At 58.2% G+C, this 20,033-nt stretch overlaps 1 protein-coding gene across 4 annotated transcripts in view; it reads left to right on the top strand.

Annotated features, from left to right (window-relative positions):
• The first annotated feature begins 219 nt into the window (after positions 1-219).
• Ntrk3 (neurotrophic receptor tyrosine kinase 3) overlaps positions 220-20,033 on the top strand; it is a 235,323-nt gene continuing 215,509 nt past the window's right edge. For 2 of the 4 annotated variants that reach the window (XM_048329451.1, XM_048329452.1), the window contains exon 1: positions 220-588. In XM_048329451.1, the coding sequence (XP_048185408.1) occupies positions 341-588 (248 nt within the window). In that variant the 5' untranslated portion in view covers positions 220-340. The remainder of the gene's footprint in view (positions 589-20,033) is intronic. The other 2 variants (XM_048329453.1, XM_048329454.1) reach the window with 2 other exon arrangements.

The following is a 20,033-nucleotide window of genomic DNA, read 5'->3' on the forward strand; positions in this document are numbered from 1 at the left end:
GCGAGGGAGCGAGCGCGCGCGCGGGGCCGGGCCGGCGGCCACCATGCCCCGCACACCGCGCCACTAGGCGCCCGCGGCCCGCGGCTCCCACCCCGCAGCCAGCGGCGGCCGCGATGGTTTCCACCGCCCAAGGATCTCGCGTCTGATCGCTCGGCGATTCAAAGGCAGAGACCCCCCCTCCCCTTCCCCCTCCCTCGCCGTCTTTGTTTCCTTCCCCCCCCCCTGCGCTCCCCACTCCCCCCACCCTCCTCCTCCTCCTCCTCCTCCTCCTCCTCCTCCTCCTCCTCCTCCTCCTCCTCCTCCTCCTCCTCCTCCTCTTTTTTAGAAGCAACGATCGGAGATGGATGTCTCTCTTTGCCCAGCCAAGTGTAGTTTCTGGCGGATTTTCTTGCTGGGAAGCGTCTGGCTGGACTATGTGGGCTCGGTCCTGGCTTGCCCTGCAAATTGTATCTGCAGCAAGACGGAGATCAACTGCCGGCGGCCGGACGACGGGAGCCTCTTCCCCCTCCTGGAAGGGCAGGACTCGGGGAGCAGCAACGGGAACGCCAGCCTCAACATCACCGACATCTCCCGGAATATCACTTCCATGTAAGTCAGGCGGCCGGCAGACCGTCGGCTCCCCAGCCCGCCTCCCCTCTCGTTCGTTCGCTCGCTGGCTCCCTTGCTCGCTCGCCGGCTCGCCTGGCTCGCCACAGCCCGCTGCCCGCAGCTTGCAGGGCGCGCGCCAGGCTCGCTCTGGCTCGGGAGATGCTCGGTCTCCGGCTGTGTATTCCAGGTGACACCGGGCCCCCGGCGGCGAGGCGTGATCGGATGGTGGTGGTGGTGGTGTGCGCGCGTGTGTGTGCGCATGTATGTGTGTGCATGTGTGTGTGTGTGTGTGCACCTGGGGGGGGGTGGGAGGCCCTACCCGGCCGGCAGCACGCGGGGCCCAGCTCCCACCCCACTACCCGCTGCGGACTCATTTCCAAGGGTGCGAATTGCGGTTCTTTGCCCCCCACTCAATAGCAACAGTTTGGCCACGCTCAAGTGGGATAAAGTAGGCAAGAGCCTCCCTGGTTTCCATGACACAGGCGGTGGCCAGCCACCCTTAGCCAGGAGGGAAGGTGAAGGGGGACACAGCTTGGGGGAGCCAGGGGAGATGTGCTTAACTATTTCCTTTTGGGCAGTAAACAAGTTGGGAGCTGGCTGCCCGGGTGTCCAGGCCGTCATGGACGCCTACCTCTTCCCTTTCCCCTCTTCCCCTTCCTCGACCGCCCTCTCCAACCCCATTTTCGGTATTTCCGAGACACCCCCCTTCTGCCAGTGGGTGCCTCCAGCTCCTGTTCCTGCTCGGGCTTTGATAACTGTGATGGATCGTTTCTAGTCGGGAGAGTGGAAGGGAGAGGAGAGGGCTCGCGTTTGAGGAAGAGGTGTGTGTGTGTGTGTGTGAGGTGGGGGGGGTGTTCTCGGATGATCCGTGTATTTGGGAAATGGAACTCTGGCTGGCTGGCTGGCTGCTGGTGTTTTAGCATGGTTGTCCCCGCGGCCAAGCGCGAGACCTGTAGTGGCCTGTTCTTTCCTTGTTATGTATTTATTTAGCAGGGATGGGGGCCAGATGGATAGAAAGGGAAGAAAGCAGGCACTCAGGGACAGGGGAAACTGCTTGCCCATCCATACGGTCCTCTGCCCGGTGACCCCCCAACCCCCCATCTCCCACCCTGCCACACTGGAGAAGGGGCGAGCGGAGGAGCAGAGGACAGCTCTGGTCTGTTTCCTTCAAGGTCTCCATCCCTTGGGAACCCCGGGCGCAGGGACCATACTGGCGAGGGTTGGAGGGGAGCATTTGGGGTGGTGCTTTGCCTGCTGAGTACCCCTCTGCCCATCTCTCGGAGTGGGCCCTCCCCTCTTCTCCTGCCAGGGTGATGGGGCTGCAAAGCCCCGAGGAATGGCAGTGCCGTTCCCTGGAAAGCCCCAGCCCTCCTGGCTTAGTGGAGACGGCTCCATTCGAGCAGCTTTCAGTTTGGGGGGGGGGGACCAGCAGAGCCCCAGATGTCCCCGAGACAAGCTTGACCCGTAGCTCAGTGTAGCACTCAACCCTTACTACCTTCTGCCTGGCTGGGCATGACAAGATGGACAGCTGAGAGGCAGGGGAGAGGGAAGGGCAGGAGGGACATGAGGAGCCCCCCCTCCCCCGTGGACCTCTCATGTCTGCAGGCCCCAGCGTCCAGCCCCCCAGGGAGGATCAACTCTGGCCTGGAAGGGTGTTTATTGCTGGGGTGCTGTGTGTGGATGGAGGGAAGTTAGTGGCTCATCTTGGGGCTTGGGAGCTGGATGTGGGGGTTTCCCGGAAGACGACATGGCCAGGGGTTGCTGAGAATGTGCTCAGGATGGGTCTCTAGGAGCCACTGTGGGACATGGGCTGGTTCCCTGCTCCGGGAGCCCTGCGTGTCCGGGGGACGCCGTGGGCTGGGAGGCAGGCAGGGATGTTACAGTCACGTAGGCTCCCGCTGGCCGTGCTGAGGCTCCGGAGAGCAGGCTGGAGGAGGGAGGGGGTGGTAAGAGCTGGGCCCGTCTTCTCTGCCCACTGGAGGCACGAGGGGTGGAGGGGACAGGAGGTGGCCCGGTGCCCTCGTTGGCCATGAAGGACCACAGGAAGGCACCTGGGAGTGGGTGTAGAGGATTGGGGTTCCATCTGTGTGTACCTCTTTGCTTCCTTCGGGACTCTTCCCTCTTCTCCCTCCATAAAATCCACCCAACTCCCCAAAGAGGGAGGGAACCCCCCATTCCCTCAAGGAGTGGTGCCGAGTGGGGAAGGGTCAGAGGTCAGAGGTCGATGACCCCCCCACCCCCTTCCCCACTGTCCTGTTATTATATCTGTGGCTGGTGTTGACTGTACTCAGAAAGGGTCCAGCTGCCCTAGTCCCCAGAGGCGGAGCCCAAAAGGAGGTGTCTCGAGTGAACCCCTGGAGAAACTGAGGGCGCGAGAGTGGGCAGAGTCACTTTCCCCAGGTTCGAAGCTGCCCGGCATGGAGCCAGGCCCCGGTTTCTCCGGCAGCAAGCATCCCTAGGCCCCGACTCTCGGAGTTGCCTGTAGGAAGAAGGGGCTTGAGGTCAAGGGGTGCAGGGCCCCGGGTGGAGTGCTGGGCTTGCTGTGGTGGTCTGGGGAGGGGTTTCCAGAGATAGAGACTCAAGAGCCCTTCCAGTCCAGGAGCCTGAGGCTCTGGGTTGCTGGGGTTTGTTGTGTGTGTGTGGGGGTGCATTCTGGATCCAGAGAGGCGGGGCCTCCTCAAGTTCACTGTCCTGGGCCTCGGGTTGTCCTGAGCTTCCTCCCTGAGGTGCCGAGCTGGTTCTGGTCCTGTGTTTCCACCGCTGGGGGAGCGAGTGGAGGGGCGGCTACTCCCACCCGGAGCCCACAAAGGGCCACTCCTGTGCAGGGGGCACCAGCCCTCCGCTGCCCGCCCCGGAGTACCGGAGGCAGGCGGGCCCCAGTGTGGGCCTTGCCTCTGCCCTGGCTCGAGCGGAGCAGCTGCCCAGCGCCTGCCTTTTGGCCTCTTCTTGCTCGGAAGGCCCATTCATCCCTTTGGCCATGGGAGCGGTTGGCCCGGGGAAGCCGGTCTAGGAGGGTTCAGGCACGGCCACGCCCAGCCGGGCCCTGACGTCACAAAGGCCCGAGGGTGGTGGCCGGGATGGCAGGGTGGTCTGGGGCTTGGGTTGAGTGAGTGTGTCCTTCGGCTTGTGGAAAGCAGGTGGAGGGAGAGAGGATGGCTCATGGGGCCAGGTGTCCCGGGGCCGGCTGCCCGGGGTTTGCAAAGACATGGACTCTCGAGTGGGAAGCTGAGCCTCCCGAGGAGGGTCACCCCGGCTTGCCACAGGGGTCCCTGGCTGTCTGACTCCTCCCTGGGGACCCCCTGCTGGCTGGCTGGAGGGTCATTTGGGGCTTTGACTGTGGTATGGGCGCCTCGATTCTCCTCCATTCTGAGCCTTGACCATGGCCTGAGTGCACCGGTGCTGGGCCTCCGAGGCAGCAGGGACGCAGTCGGCAAGCACAGTCAACATGGCCCTTGGGTGGGTGGGCAGGGGGGGGGGATTGGGGCTGGGGCTGGGCAGGAAGGCAGGGGCACGAGGAGCCTTGGAGGAGAGTGTCAGTCTTGGGGCAGAAGAAACATTTCCAGGATGGAAGCTGGAGGCCGTGGGCCTGGGTGTTTTACGCTGGGGTGTGGCTCGGGGAGGGGTGGGGGGGGGCTCTGGCTCTCCCGGGGGCCCTCAGTCTTAGGATGTTATGTAGGCCAGGCCCCCTCAGGCTCCCTTCTTCAGTCCAGGGCCTGGGGCTCCCATCCCCAGGGTTCTCTGGGGCAGCGGGGTCATAAGCACCCCACTTAGTTCCTGCTCCCATCTCTAGGTGGCGTCTGGGAGTAGGAGGAGGGAGGGGACGCGTGGGTCTCCCCTCCGCTGCAGATCCCACCCCGTGTTGAAGCCATGGGGCCTGGTGTTGTGTTCCTCCTATCTTGGAGGGCCACCATCCCAGGTCCCGAGCAACATCCTACAGGAGACTCGACGCCACGGGTCTCACCTTTGGGGTGGTGGGGACTTGCTGGGTGGAAGGTGTGTGTGTGTGTGTGTGGGGGGGCTTCTTGATGGCTCTGGCCTTCAGGCCCTGCCCCCCTACCCGACAAAACTCAGAATTGGACAGGATTTATGGACACAGGACACATTGAGTGTCAACTGCCCAGACCAGGTGAAACCCAGCCATGTTCTGGGATGGTATCCCCCTCCTCCCAGGCCTCGATGACTCTGCTTTGTGCCCCCCCCTTTGCCTCCTGTGCACCCCCCCACTCTGCGCTCTGTACCCCCACTTTGCCTGGAGAAGAGAGATGTCCCCTTCCCCACGAGAGTTTGACACTTACACCGCTGGATTGGGGTGGGGGGGAGGGAGGTTGCTATGCTGGGTCTTAGCTCTTTCCATTTCAAATGACTCTTTTCTAGAAAAGGGAATATTTAATATTCGGGTTGACGATATCTAAGCATATAATTTAATAAATATGAGTGTTCGGGGGTTGTGAGATAAAAGTTTTACGACTGAATTATACATAATCAAAACAGCATGCTGCCCTCCCTGTCCTTGTGGTTGGAACTCTGAGGCTGAGGAAGGGAGGAATTGGGGACAGGAGGCTGTGGGCTCCCTCTCTGGTAAGAGGGGTTTCACTGAGATTGGGGGGTGGGGGCTACACAGACATGTGAGGTGGGTTTGGGCTGGGTGGTGTAGATGTGTGTGTGTGTGTGGGTTCTTAGCTCTCTATCTGGATTCCCAAGGCCTTCAGAAATCCTGCCAGGAGCCAGGCTTGCTCCTGGCAGATGAAGATGGTCTCCCAGTGCAAGACTTCTCCGTTCCCGCCATGACTCCCATTGCGGTGTCCATCACCTCAGAGGATGTTGAGTTTGCACTTGAGGTCCATAGGAAGGGTCATCAGTCCCATTTCACAGATGCGCCAAACAGAATCTGGGCAAAACGAGGGCCCCCCAGTCAATCACGGAGGAGCCGCTGATGGACAAGCCTGCAGGTCTTCCTGGATGCCCCTGTGTGGAGCTGCAAGGGGAGATGGGAAGCGCGTGTGTGCGCGCGTACGCACACACACACACACACACACACACACACAATCTTAATCCAGAAACCTCTCTCTTCCCAAGTGAGGCCCTTCCGGACCCGCTGTCTCTGGGGGGCTTGTGGGAAGGGCTGTCCTCCGTGAAGGCTGCTCCGGGCCCATCAGGTCTGTGTGGGTGACCAGCTGAGCCATCAGCTCGAGGCCTTGTGCAGTTGCTCCTGGTTCTGGGTGCTGAAAGGCCTGGGGATCCGTGGGGTCCTCAAGAACAAAGACCCCGCGTGACGCTGGATGGAGGTGCAGAGCGCTCTGGAGCCCTAGAACGCTCTGCGGGGACCTCGGGCCTCTGCTTCTCCTAAGTTGGTCACGTGGGGTGACTGCTCTCTAGGCAGACTCCTACGGGGTGGGTGTGGCCTCCTTGCTCCTGTTCTGGGGAGCCTCACACCCCCTTCCCTATCCCCCATAACAGTGTCTCTCTCTGGGGCGGTGTTTCCAAATTCAGGGTCCCAGAGACAGCAGCTCTGTGTGGTTGGCAGCCCCAGGGCTTCTTGCAGCCTGCAGCCCACGCCAATTAGAAATACGCTCAATGTGGACTGTGCTGAGCTAGTTACACAGGGACTGGGGAGTTGGGGCTACCCCGGGGGCGGGGGGCATGGTGCCCCAGCCTGGCTAGGGCTTGTCTCATCAAGACAGTCCTAATTCCGGATGATGGAAGGTTTAGGATTAACACGAAGGCTCTGACGGCTCTCTCCTCTCCTTTCTCTCTCTTTCTCTCTCCTTTTTCTAGCTGCTCTTCCAGGCTTAGTTAGCCCTTCCTGGTTGTGAACCAGATCCCTTTCCCTCCTCTGGGACTCTATTTGCTTATAATAATAATAATTAATAATAATTATGATGATGATGATCAGAAAGCAGGGTTCTGTCGAAATTCAGTGTCCCATGTGTTAGGAGGAAGCTGCTAATGCACAACAACTTAGAGCAACCAGCACTTGTTGAGCTACAACTAAAGAGAGCTAGTGTTTACTGACTGTACCGTGACGAACAGCTAGTACCCAGAGAGCCCATGGCGGCTGGTTGGTAGCTAGTGTTTATTGAGCACTTATTATGTCCTAGACACGGTTCCGAGTACTTTCAAGAATAACACTTTGCTATGGTTCTTTCTGGTGGCCTCTTCCCACTCCTGGGAGCGAAGCCTGCTTTACAGATGGGGAACCGGAGCGAGTTCATGGGAGAAACTTGATGGCCATACCTGGGGGTTAATACTGGGAGGTGTGAAGAGCACTCTAGCTGTGAAATGAGAAGCTTAGTCTCCCGTACTCTCCTTTTGTATATGTGGTGCTGGGGAATCGAACCCAGGGCCTCATGTATACGAGGCAAGCACTCTTGCCACTAGGCCATATCCCCAGCCCCTGTACTCTCCTTTTGGATGCTCATCTAGATTCATATGTACCCCTAACCAAGAATGCATGTTCATGCATGAACACAGGAATGTGTTGCTATGGTGGTAGGTGAATCATGGAAGGTGGACGGGGGGATTGGTGAAGGGGCTTCTCTGTTTTCTTTGGGGTTTTGTTTTGGGCAGTACTGGAGATTGAACTCTGCCAGGGCCTTGTGTTTGCTAAGCGGGTCACTCCTCCAGCTCCTTTTTGCACGGGGTTGTTTTGGAGGTAGGGTCTCCCTTTATGCTCAGGGCTCACTCCTCCTACTTGTGGTCCCTCCATGTCATAGGGGTGACCACAGGTACCCGCGGCCACCTCCAGCCATTGTGGAGTCTCAGAGAACTTTCCGTTGGCTTGGGCTGGCCTTGAACCGCAGTCGCCTGATCACCACCGATTCTAATTCTTTGGGTGAGCCTTGCCCCTGGCGGGAGCTAGAAAGAAGAATGGCGGTCATGATGTTGGCCTGGCGCTTCTGGCGGATGCTGCCCAGACTGATGGTGTCGGCGGGGGGTGGGGGGCTCTTGGGCTGCCCCCCTGACCTCCTCCTCCCTCACACGGGCCCTCTCTGAGGCTGGTCCTGGCCACGCCCCTTCCTACACCCCCTTGCCCGGTTGGTGGAGTCCCAGACACTGGAGTCAGGTCAGCTCCGTGGTTGCACGGGTGCCGTTTGTGGCAGGCGGGGGATTCAGCAAGCCGGCGATCGGGTCACGGCCAGCTCTTCCCAGTGGGGTCGGCGTGGGTGAGGAGATGGACAGGGCCCTGACCATCCCTGACCGGAGAGAACCCAGTGGGGAAGTGGAGCTTTGGGATAGGAGAAGAGCTATCTGTGGATGCAAGCAGAAGAGGAGTGCTGGAAGCCGGGGGGGGGGGGGGGGGGTTGCCAGGCAGCTGGAGCTGGAGGTGGATGTGTGGAGGGGTGAGTTCCAGGGGTCCCTCCCCTGCGCCCGCCATGAGTGAGTAGTCTTCACTTCCTGTGTTCCCTTCCTCTGGCCACGCCCTCCCCTCCCTGCTCATGGAAGTCCCTGTCTAGAGCCAGGAGTATGGGGACAGATGGGTGTCGCTGCCCGCAGGGACACAGGTGGACCGTCCTTCAGAGCAGCTGGAACGGCAGGACACGCGTGTGCCTGCCTTTGGCCGGCACTGGCTCCTGACCTCTGTGTGTGCGTGCGTGTGCGTGTGTGTGCCATGTCCCACAGTCTCTCTGGGCCTCAGGTTTCTCGCCCACCCGGCTTCCTGGCAGGACCACTGGGCCTCTGTTGAGCCGGTGCCACGACTTATTTGCTCGCCTGTAAACAAGCGAGCACCACGCTGGCCATCGCCAGCTCTCAATGACTGGAAGGAATTCTGAGCTAGGAAGGAGACAAAAGCTTGGAATCGTAAATCTGCAGGGTCTTGAAAGGCTCGCGGGAACGTTCTGGGCCAAACCTAGTTTTTAACAGAGGGAGAAGTTGAGGTTTAGCAGAGGCGACTCGCCGTTGACCCAGCGGCCCGGCGAGCTGCTGGCGCCGGGCCGAGCGGGACGCGGCTGGACTGCCCTCTTCGCCGGCCCGACCTCTGGCGTCCGCGCTGGGGCTGAAGGACCCGGCGGGGGTGGGGGAAGATCCCCGAGCTTTCTGCTGAGGACGAGGGGGAAGGGAGCAATCTTAGACCGCTTAGTTCCAATCCTGGCTGCCTGCCGTAGGGCCCCGGGCCACGCGTGGATGTCGGGGGGGGGGGGGCGCGACGTTGGGCATGCACAAGTGCCCGTCCTCGGTGCTCCGCGCACGTCGCGTCTGAGGTCTCTGTAAACAAACCTTCCAGCCTCCGGCTCCCTGCTCGCCGAGATCGCCGGCGCCGTGTGCAGACGCGGGGCTCGGCCACCAGAGGGCAGCGCGGCGCGCCAGACGGCAGGCCTCGGCCGCACTTGCGTTCTCAGGGCTGGACCTGGGATGGGTGGGTGGGTGGGGGGTGTCACGGGGTGGGTGGGGGGCGGGGGAATGCACCCTCGGGTCTGGCTCTGGAAGGTTCCTGGGAGCCAGGGCGGAGCAGGGAAGCTGAATCTCCCCTGTCAGCACAGTTGGCCCGCCTGCTTCCACGGTGTCCCTGTGGTGGAGTGGGCCTGGAGCTGGGTTTATCCCTCAGGAGGGTGTGGCTCCCCTGGGTGGAGGCTGTGCCGCTTTTCCCGCTGTATCTCAGCCTCAGCAGCCGCCGCCGCCGCCGCCGCTGCCACTGGTGGAAGGGGGGAGGGGGCACAGGGGTTGGGAACGCACAGGATGTAGTTCCTGCACAGGGCAACCCCCAGATTTAACGGAGACTTAATTCGCCCTCCTGATACACAGTGGGGGCAGTGTCCAGTGGGAAGTGTGGTGGTGGGTGGGGGGGTGGGGGGTATCTCCTACCTCTCCTGCCCTACCGTGCAAGCCTAGGAATTTTGTACCAATCCCAGGGCTTGAACTCGGGATGTGGGTGCTGTCCCTGAGCTTTTTGGCCCGAGGTTAGCGCGCTACCACTTGAGCCACAGGTGCCACTTCTTTTTGGTGGTTAATTGGAGATTAGAGTCTCATGGACTTTCCTGCCTAGGCTGGTGTTGACCCGCGATCCCCGAGTCTCAGCCACCCCAGTAGCTAGGACGACAGGCATGGGTCTCCGACCCCCGGCTGCTGGCAGGAACTTCGGACTTCATCGGTCAGACAATGGTTCCCGCCTCTGCCCCTGCCCTGTGGACTTAGGCTGGTTCCTCCAGGACTCCCGAGTCTCAGCGTCCTTAGCTGAGAGGTCTGGCTAACTGTATTTCTTCATAGCGGTTGGGATGGCGAAATGAACTTGGGCGGGGGTGGGGTGGGCAGTGACATTTCTAGGACATAAAAGAGAGGGGTTAGAGCTCGGAGCTGCGAAGGAAGGAGCCCCAACCCCTGGCAAAGCTTTGGTGGGGGGGGGAGTGGTGGATGACCTCAGAGGTGTAACCTTTGGGAAAGGGGATGGGGAGGGGAGCTAGGTAAGCACGAGCCACAAAGACCCAAGGAGATGGCTACAGTCCTCATGTATAGGAGATCCACTGCTCCGCCTGTCTGGTGGGCACTTCCAGTAGCCTACCCGATTCGTATTTTTGGCTACTGTAATTGGAGGATTTGAACAGCCACAGACGGTACTCCGGGATCACCTCCGTTGGGAAGAATTTAGGAATCCAATGGGATAGGGGTGATCTTTAAAAATCTGCCCCATTCGTCCGCCTTTTAAGAAGGGAGCCCTGGTGCACATGGACTCCACTTCCACATGGAGCCACCAGAGGGCACTAGACCGTGGCTTCTGCAGCTCAAGCTCGCTAGGGGCCCCTGGGCCTGCTGGGGGGGGAGGGGTCATCCCACCCCCTTACCCTTGTGTGCTTGGTGGGTGACAGTGACCCCTGGTGGCCGGCGCGGAGTACAGCAGGTCCACGCGAACTGGAGGCCAGGCACCGGCTGGGCAGGTGTCACACCCATAGCCCGTCTTTCCCTTTATTTTTCAGAAAGGGCCCCGGGTAGTTTTCCCCCAGGTTTGGCTTCAGGACTGCCCTATTGCCGGGGGTGGGGAGGGGCACAGACATGCGTGCCCGAGCCCGGCTTGTTGGTTGGGATGGGTGTCCTGCTAACGTGTCTTCCCTCTCTCCACCTTGGGGCCTCAAACCACCATCCTCCCAGCCTCTGCCTCCTGAGCAGCCGGGATTATAGGTGTGGACTGCCCCCCCCTCCCCCTGCCATGCCCAGCCCAGAGCCCCTCCCCTTTGATTGGTTGCTGGGCAGCGGTGACTTGTGAGTGCATTAACATGACACTCTCTACCGGGGACATTTCTTGCTTGGGCTCAAAGAATGAGGTCACAAATGGAGAACACACACATTGCATCTGGCTGTGCTTAGAGTAGACAGCCAACCCTGACATCTAAGATCAAAACAAAAAACCCAGCCCTTCCTGGGGTCCCAGGTTATTTATTTATTTATTTTTTTGAGATGTATCAGTGTAATCTCTCTGGTTGGCCTCAGCCAAGAGACCTAAGGCCTTGAGTCTCCATCTGTTTATCCGGAAAATGTGAGGCTGGGCTGGGCTGCTTGGCTGGTTGGCTGTGTTGGGGAAGGGCTGCCCCCCTCCTGGGCCAGGACTGGGGTGTCTCTGGCTCCTTCCCTTGCACAGCCTCTTCTTCCTGCGTGCACCTGAGACCCAGGAGGGAGAGGCTGGTAGGCGCGGTGGCGCTCAGGAAGTTATTTAATACATCAGCTCTGCTCCAGATTGTGTTTCTGACTCCCTGCCACCTCTTAAGTGGCAGTCATTTTCACACATGTGGTGATAAGACACCCAGTGGGAAGCACGTGAGGAGGGGAGAGGGGCAGGGGTGCGTGGGGAGGGATGGAGGGAGAGGCACGGAGAGCTGCAGCTTCTCCTCCTCCTCCCCCCCTCTGAGGACCCCGTGTCCCACTGGGCCCTCGGGCTCCCATCCCCGGGGAGGCATTGGAAGACCTGGCGCGTAGCCGACGTGTCTGGGGCTGGCGGCCAGTTCTGTCCACTGGGAATACAGGTGCAGGCGCCTGGCTGCTGGCCTTGCTGCCTGCCCAGACCCTTCGCACATCTGGACCGTTGGGCACAGGTGGGCAGGTACCTCGGGGCCCAGCCTGGCCCTTCTGCAGGTCCCGGGGGAGGGAGCCATGGCCCTCTATCCTCACACCCAACCCCAGCCATGTGTCCCCACAGATCCGAGCCCTGGGACCCAACTGGGGACAGAGCCACCACCATCTCCCCCTGAGCTTTAAGTCGAGTAGAGGTGGGGGGGGGCAGGGGCTGAGGAGAGGGTGAGGCACAGTCCCCGCATCTTCAGAGAGGAGGGGCAGGCTTGCGGGAAACAGAGCTGAGGTTTCAAGAAGAGAGGCGCATGTACTGAAATCAGCTCCCCTTAAGGCGAGGAAGACGTGATTTTCCCAAATGGAGATTAGAGGACCTATCTGTGGCCTCATCTCCACGAGGCCTCCGTCCATACCCGAAGTGAGGGCACTGAGGTCCAGGTACTAGTCTGAAGGCAATTGCTTGGTGTGTCTGTATATCTGTGTGTGTGTGTGTGTGTGTATCTGTCATCTATCAATTATCTATCTCTGTCAGTTATCTATCATCTTATCTCTCGCCTATCAAATTTATCAGATTATCAGATCTATCATCTACCATTAATCATCAATCATCTATATCATTTGTCAATTATCATATATCAGTCATCTGTCATCTACCAATCACCTATCATCTACCCATCATCTCTGTCCATTCTTATCAACCATCTATCACCTGTCTATCATCAATTATTTACCAATCATCTGTTTCTGTCCATCCATCCATCCATCTATAGCTCTGTCTGTCTGTCTATGCAGTAGTACTTGGGTTTGAACTTAGGTCTTCACTCTTTTACTCTTGCTAGCTGAGGGGCTCTACCACCTGAGCCATCCCACCCCTGCCCCCTGTCTTTAGTTCTCTTTTCAGCTAGGGTCTCTGGGGTGGCCTGGACGGTGAGCCCCCGCCTCTCGACACTTGCCTTGCTGAGATTATAGGAGGAAGCTCCCTGCCTGGCTCATGGGACTGTCTCCGTGTAACCCCACGCATTCTGTTCTGATTCCAACCCGCTGGGACAGGCTGAGTCGCCCTTACCCGAAATGTTGTGGATTCCCAATGGTTTTCAGATTTCCGGATGTTTGCCTGTGTGTAAAGAGGTATCCTGGGGTCCGAGTCTGAGCCATGAAGTTCACTTATGTTTCATACATACCCTGTACCCAACCGGAAGAGGATTGTGTACGACATTGTTAATAATTTCGTGATGAAACAGATCGTCAAATGTGTGATTTTCCCCTTGGGGTGTCATGGCTGCACGAAAAAAAAAGAAAGTTTGCGACTTGGAAGAACTTTGCGTTTTAGGCTTTCGGGTGAGGGGCGTCCCGCCTGCCTGAACCGGGGGAGACCCCTGCCAGGCCACTCAGCTAGGGAGAGGCCGAGGCCGCCGCTTCCCGAGGGAGAGGACCTCTCTCATTTTTGGCTTTAGCTCGGGGGCCCAGCCCTCCTCCCACAGTGGGTGGGCATGACGAACGCCATGCTGCCCCCGTTTTTGACTTGGGTGGTGGTTCTGGCCGCCCCGGGGACCCAGCGGAGTTCGGGATACCTGAGCCTGTGAGTCCAGGCGGATGGGGCCGGTGTCCCGGGCAGGCATCTTGGCCCAGCCCCTGCCCCGGGCTTCCCTGATAGGCCCCGACAACCACTACTGTTGTCTCTAGGCCTCAAGGCTTTCAGATCTGGAATTGGGGGACGGGGGGCTGCGTCAGGTGTCACGTGGGGGGTCCTTTCTGGCCCTGAATTCTCCCAGGTCTGTGGCAGGGTTGGAGATAGGGAGGCGAGGGAAGAGAGCTGTGGAAACTGTCCTGGCATCTTTACAGGCGTGGCCCGGGGGCCGTGTGCAGCACTGGTGTGTTTTCTGAGGACAGGCTAGTGTGTTCCTGCAGGGTGGGGTGGGGCGGGGCGGGGTGGGACGTTCAGGCCCTTTCGTGGAGGTGCTGAGTCGTGGGACAGTGGTATGCATGCAGTGACTTCCAGGCTAAGCGCCCTGGAGGAGACTGCGGCCTCTTAGCCTGCACAGGACGCCCACGAAGGACGCTTCTGTGTCCCGGGCTGTGAGAAGCCGGCCACCCTGACTCACCATGCGGGCGTCCATTCCAGCATCTCTGGATGGGGGTGGTCCCAAAGCCCAGCTCGCTGTCTGTCTGTCTGTCTGTCTGTCTTCCTCTCTCCCCCTTTCTCTTGCACCCCACACAGGGTGCCTTGGTCCTCTGGTGGCTTTGGCCCATCTTTGGCAGAATCTCCTGCCAAACAGACCTGGGTATTTCTCCCGCCTTGGCTCACCTGGGACCCACCCGACTCCCAGCTGCCCTTCGTTCTCCAGAGGACCCTCCAGTCCCCAAAGCACAGAGGAAAAGCAGCCGCTGTCTCTTAAGTACCTGCGCCAGACCCAGCAGTTGGTGTTAGTAGCTCATTTAATCCAGGCAGAGCCCATTGGAGCAGAGAGCTGCTCTCATTTTACAGATGAGGGGAATAGAGGCCCCAGAGATGCCAGAATCCTCTAAGGCCACGGCAGTGAACATCATTTAGGATTCAAAAAACATCACATAGGCTAAAAAAACTCATGTGTGAAGGCAAAACCGAGCCGGCGCTGGCAGCTCACTCAGGAGGCTGAGATCTGGGGATCATGGTTCAAAGCCAGCCCAGGCAAGAAAGTCTGTGACACTCTTATAGGAAACTAACTGCTCCTATTGCCCTCACCAAAAAACAAACAAACAAACAAAAAAAACAAGCTAGAAGTGGATCTGTGGCTCAAGTGGTAGATCTGTAGCCTTGAGAAAAGAAATAAGCTCAGTGATAGCACCCATGCTCTGTGTTTAAGCCTCAGGACTGGCACAAAAAAGTGCACACACACACACACACACACACACACACACACACTCAAAACAGTTGAAGGTCATTAGGAGAAATCTTGTTATATAATGATACAATGAGAGAGAGAGAGGGAGGAGGGAGGGAGGGAAGAGGGGGAGAGGCCAGGAGGAGGAAGAGTGTGTATACACCGTGTCTTAGCTTTATTTGTAATGTTTTTCTGTAAAAACAAAACAAAACAACAGCCACCCAGCATAACACAATGTGGAATAATTCCAGGTGATAACAAGCAGATAGGACTCAACATGGAATCCTTCATTTTTCTCCTCTCTATTGGAATAAAACTTCAGGATTTCCCTAGGCAATAAATATTATTGCACCCACCAGACTTGTAATTTAAAATAAGAGCATTATTAAAACCATTGTATTTGTTGGTCCTGACTACTGCCACCAAGCTCTACGAGTAGAGCCTTTTCAGACAATGGAAAGCTGTTTCCTTCCGGAAGGGAATCAAGGGGGTTGGGGGGAGAGGGCTGGGCTGTCCCTAAGTTATAACTTTGTTACCTTTAAGTAGCTATACCAGGGAGTTTCAATTCAACAGGTAAGTTTATGATTTTTTTTTTTTTTGGTAATACTAGTGTTTGAATACAGAAAGGGCCTTCCTCTCACTTAGTCGGCAGGTGCTCTACTACCTGAGCCATGGTTCTATCCCATTTTACTTTAGTTACTTGTTCAGATGGGGGTCTCTCTCTTTCTCCCCACCGTTTTTTTTTTTTGTGTGTGTGTGTGGGTTGTGGGGCTTGAACTCAGGGTCTGGGCACTGTCCCTGAGCTCTTCCGCTCAAGGCTAGCTTTCTACCACTTTGAGCCACAACACCACTTCCGGTTTTCTGGAGGTTCATTGGAGATGAAAGTCTCATGGACTTTCCTGCCAGGCTGGCTTTGAACCTTGATCCTCAGATCTCAGTCTCCTGAGTAGCTAGGATGACAGGCGTGAGCCGTGGTTGCCGAGCTCTCTTGTTTTTTCCCCCCGGGTTAGCCTCAAACCACGATCCTCCTCCCCATACCTGGGAAGTAGCTGGTGTCTTGGGTGTGCACTGCCCTATGGGAAGTTCACTCTGACTGGACAGAGGGCTCTGGACTGAGGCCTCTGGGCTGGTCTAGGGAGCGGTTTGGTGCTGGTTACCCCTGCGTACACTCATGGGGTGACCCTGCGTGCCAGGGTGAGGGGGCACGAGGGGGGTTGGAGGACATTTGAAGGTCAGAGGTGCACAGGTGGCCTGGATTTGCCGGCTGCAGGGGTGGCGGCCTAGTGTCCTAGGGGGCCTCCATCCCCTCTTGGTGGGGAGTCTGGGCAGCCTGGGGCAGGACAGTGAATCTCTTGTCTGGTTTTTCTGTCATGGGAGAGAAGGCAGACAAGGCCCGGCCCCGTTGGAGTGGCAGAGATACACGGATGCCACCCCCCCCCCCCCAAACAGAACTCCAGCTCAGGGGAATGACAGTCGCTGAAATATATTTGTTTATTCAGAGATTTAATTAACATGTTTAAATATTAAAGAGTAAACAACGTGTGTCTAGCGGGACTCAACATTTACCAACGGGAGTTCTGGCTTATTTAATTATTTGAGTTTTCCCCCCTGCCCCGGAGGGACAGACTTTGGGCTTTGTTCTAGGGAGGGTGGGTTCCTGGATCAGATGGGGGTGGCCGGTGGGGTCAGGAAGGGAGAAACCAGGAGAGGAGGGAGCAGGGGTGTAGCCATCCAGGTAAATGACATCTGGACATTGTCTCTGTGTGTGTGGAGAGGAGACTGGGGGGGGGGGGCGTGGGTGGAGAACTCTGAGAAAGTAGAGGCGGGGGCGGGGGGGGCCTGTTGTGTGTGTGTGTGTGTGTGTGTGTGCGCGCGCGCGTGTGTGTGTGTATGAAGAGTGGGGTGACAGGTGAGAGGAGGCCAGCTCCTCTCAAGGCTGAGATCGGAGGATTGAGAGTCGCAGTCAGACCCGGCAAAGGCTGTGAGATTCTTGTCTTCAACTCACCACCAAAAAAAAAAAAACGAGGCGTAGGGCTGCCGCTCACGTGGTGGAGCGCCAGGCTTGAGCAAACACGCCAAGTCGGAGCCTGAGAGTTCAGATCTCAGTAGGGGCACAAAATAAAAGGGAAGGAAGGAAGGAAGGAATAGGAAGGAAGGAAAAGGAAGGCTGGTGGTGACTGAGATGAAGATCCTGGCAGTGAGGGGTGGGGTTGGTTGGGGGGGGGTTCTTGGCTCTTACGAGGGTGCTCACTTCAGTTGCGGTGTGCTAACGTCTGCGCTTGTTGTGGGAGCGGCTTCTCCCCAGGTGCCCAAAGGATCCAAGGTTGGACAGTACCCAGGTGGCAGCAGTCCCTGGCCTTGGGGGTCATAGTTACTGGGAGGGAAAGGTCTGGATGGATGGACATAGGACATGAGCCGCACCCCCCCCCCCCCCAGCGTTCCCCAAGCCACTGCTGCAGGTAAAGAGTTCCCTGGGTTGTTCTGTATCACCATACCTCAGCAAAAAGCAGTCCTGGGTGCTGAGTGATACCACTGCGGGGGCGGGGGGGTGGAGGGTATTTATTGGCGATGTGCTCTCCGGTTTTTATTTTTTTTTTTCTTTTTGCTTATTCAGGCTTTAGCTCTAGAGGAAAATAGCCTGGGGTGGCTCTGAAATAGATTCTCTCTGCCCCATTAACTTATTCAGTGGGTTTAATGGACCTTCCCCTCCCCCCTTCGTGCCCCCCCTCCCACCCCCCTCGGCCTTGAAGCCATCATTAAAAGGCAGAGATTTATAAAAGCAAAGACGCTGAGCTTTAGTCAAACTCCAGTCCTGGGCCCAGGGAGAGCAGGGGCCTGGGCTAGCCGTGCTCCCTTCGGCCCAGAGCTCAGTGTCGGCCACGAGTGCCCAGAAGGCTGTGGACTTAGCGCATGGTTCCCGGGGTGGCTGGCTATAGCGATATCATCCCTCCCCCCCCAAAAGATGGATTTTCTCCATCTCAGAAGGCGGGACAGCCAAGGGGGGACTCTTCACGGCAGGATTCGGGGGCCAGTTTGAGGTCTCTTGTTCCCCTCATGGTCGCCACGTACCATCTGTTCTGAGAGGACTGAACAGAATCAACCTCAGACGGAGCTTCGCCGAGGGACCAGCCTGTCACAAACCCCTTCCCTTCCAGCCCAGGGCCTAGAGGGCGAGCTGTGCCAATGAGCAGCGCCCAGGAAAACAAATGAGCACCAAAGAAAATGAGACAGACTGACAGACACACAGCAGCCAAGAAAGCAAGCAGCAAAGAAAAGCACACGCACACACACACACACACACACACACACACACACACACACACACACACACACACGGTCTGGGTCCCCAAATGCCCCGTTTACCAAATTTACCAAGTTTAAGTCATGCAGTGTAATGACTGAATCAAGCCAAGTCAAACCAGCCCAATCCGACCCAAGATGGTGCGATTTGGTTAGATCTCCTTCTGCCCGCTTCACGTTCGCTTATTATTTGTGTGTTTATGGCTTTCATTTTGTGTGTGTGTGTGTGGTGCATCTTCAGCTGTTGCACGGGATGTAGTGGAGGGACGTGCCGGGTCCAGGGAGGAGGAGAGGTGTCCCCCCTATTTTGCCTGGGGAGCTGTGGGGTAGGGTGCGGCCATGCCAGACCCCAGCTTGCACCATCACCAACCGAGAAAGGAGCACCACAGAGGCCCAGAGAAGGAGGGTGCGGCGGCCAGTGAGATTGCTCAGGAATGGGACTCACGGGGCAGGCACGCACAGGGTTCAATTTGGGAGAGTGAGGAGAGGAGGTGATAAAGGGGTGTAACTTGGTGCAGGGTGCGGGGGGCAGGGAGGGGATGAGACGAAGGGAGCCATTTCCAGCCAGGTACAGCGGAAAGACTGCCCAGGCTAGAGGAGCTGTGAGCCTGTGTTAGGGCCTGGCGCTCAGGGAAGGCTGGGAGAACCGACTGAACCTCCGCGCTTCCTTGGCGGTGGGAGCTGTAGATGGCTTAGGGGGAGGAGCTGTAAGCAAGGTCACGTGACTCCGTACCGTGCCACCTGGGAATCACGAGATGCAGGGAAGAGAAAAAGGAACCCTGCGCAGCCCCTGCGCCCTTTCTGGATGGCACAGAGCTCAGTTTGCAAAAACCCAACCTGTAGATTGAGCGAGTTGTGCGCACACACACACACACACACACACTTGTGAACTGGTCTGCGCCGCCTGGCTCTGCGTACGTCAGCCGCGCCGTAACTCGGTTAGGTTTTCCAAGCTGGAACAACTGTTCCTGTTGTCAGTGCAATGAGAAATTCTGCTCCACGCTCCCTGGGCTACATTGATCCGTTCACCTGGAATAAAGTACACCGCGTGGCGAACCAGATAAAATATTTGCGCCATCGATTGCTTCATCTCATCCAGATGGGAGGTCTGGGCGCCGTGGGTGGGCAGGTGAGGGAGGCCCACACTGCCGGCAGTTAGGGCAGAACCTCGGGGGCGCCCCCCAGGCCCCAGAGCACTGTCGTCTGAGGTGCTCTGGTGTTCCTTTAGGAAGCTCTGGGCCATGAGAGCCCTGAACCAGGCCCCCCCCCCCCCCCCCCCCCCAGCAGGCTGTGTCCCTTCCCCCCATCTCCGATCCCTTCTGGCTGACCGTCAATGCTGAATGGAGTTATGTATGTGATCAGGTAGGCTTGCGTTAGGCTGCACACTGACTTTGGTGGTTTTGGTGAGTAGGAAGTCGGCTGGTATTGGCTCAGTGGCTGGGCTGTATGTATCAAGCGCAGTCTCTCCGCCTTGCTTTCCTGCTTGCAAGGTGGCTGGCGGCCCTGTAGGCTCCATACGGCCCTGTGCCCGGGACCCCAGCTCAGCCTTCTGCCTTCATTCACCCGCAACATGCCGGGGCATTCTCTGATCTGAATGGCAGCCGGAGATCCCCTCTTTCTAGAAGGTTCTTAGCATTCGCGGAGGGGGGGGGGGCGGGCATGGTCTGTGTGGCTGTCTGTGGTTGGCTTCCTTAGGATCCTTAGTTCAGGGCTCAACTTCTCCCCCCCATAAAACATCTTCCCCACGTCCTGGGGGAATTTAAAAGGAAAAGACCCTCACTACCTGCTAAGGGAGAACGTAAGGGGGATAGTGACAAGAAAATACAAAAAGCAAACGCGATCACGCGACAGCCAGCTTTGCAAAGCAGCGGGGGGCCCTGTGTCACCTTGCTCCCTGGGGTGGGGGTGGGGGCGGGGTGTCGGCTTTGTTCTCTGGCTCACCCGGTGGGAGCCCCACGCCCCTCCACTCCTGGCTCCCGGAATCAGGCTGTGCACACCTGGGCCGCCCTGCCCGCCTCCGCTGCCTCCTTCACGAGACGGGGACATCTCAAGGTCACCGCAGGCTGGGCTTCTCGCACCTGCTTCTCAGCGTGGTGGGTGCTCTTGGCGGGCAACCGGGCAGTGTTGGTGGCAGATGACCGGATCGGAGCAGCAGCGTGGGCTGTGGTAGCCCCTGATCGTGAAGGCAGCATGCCCGGGGCTGAGGGCAGGGGGCAGCATGCCCCGACCCCCACGGTGGGGAGGGAGGAGGTGGTGATGGGGTGTAGAGATGATGGTGGGGCGCTTGTGAGC

This window comes from Perognathus longimembris, chromosome 20 (genome assembly GCF_023159225.1).
Source record: "Perognathus longimembris pacificus isolate PPM17 chromosome 20, ASM2315922v1, whole genome shotgun sequence".
NCBI classification, from domain to species: domain Eukaryota; kingdom Metazoa; phylum Chordata; class Mammalia; order Rodentia; family Heteromyidae; genus Perognathus; species Perognathus longimembris.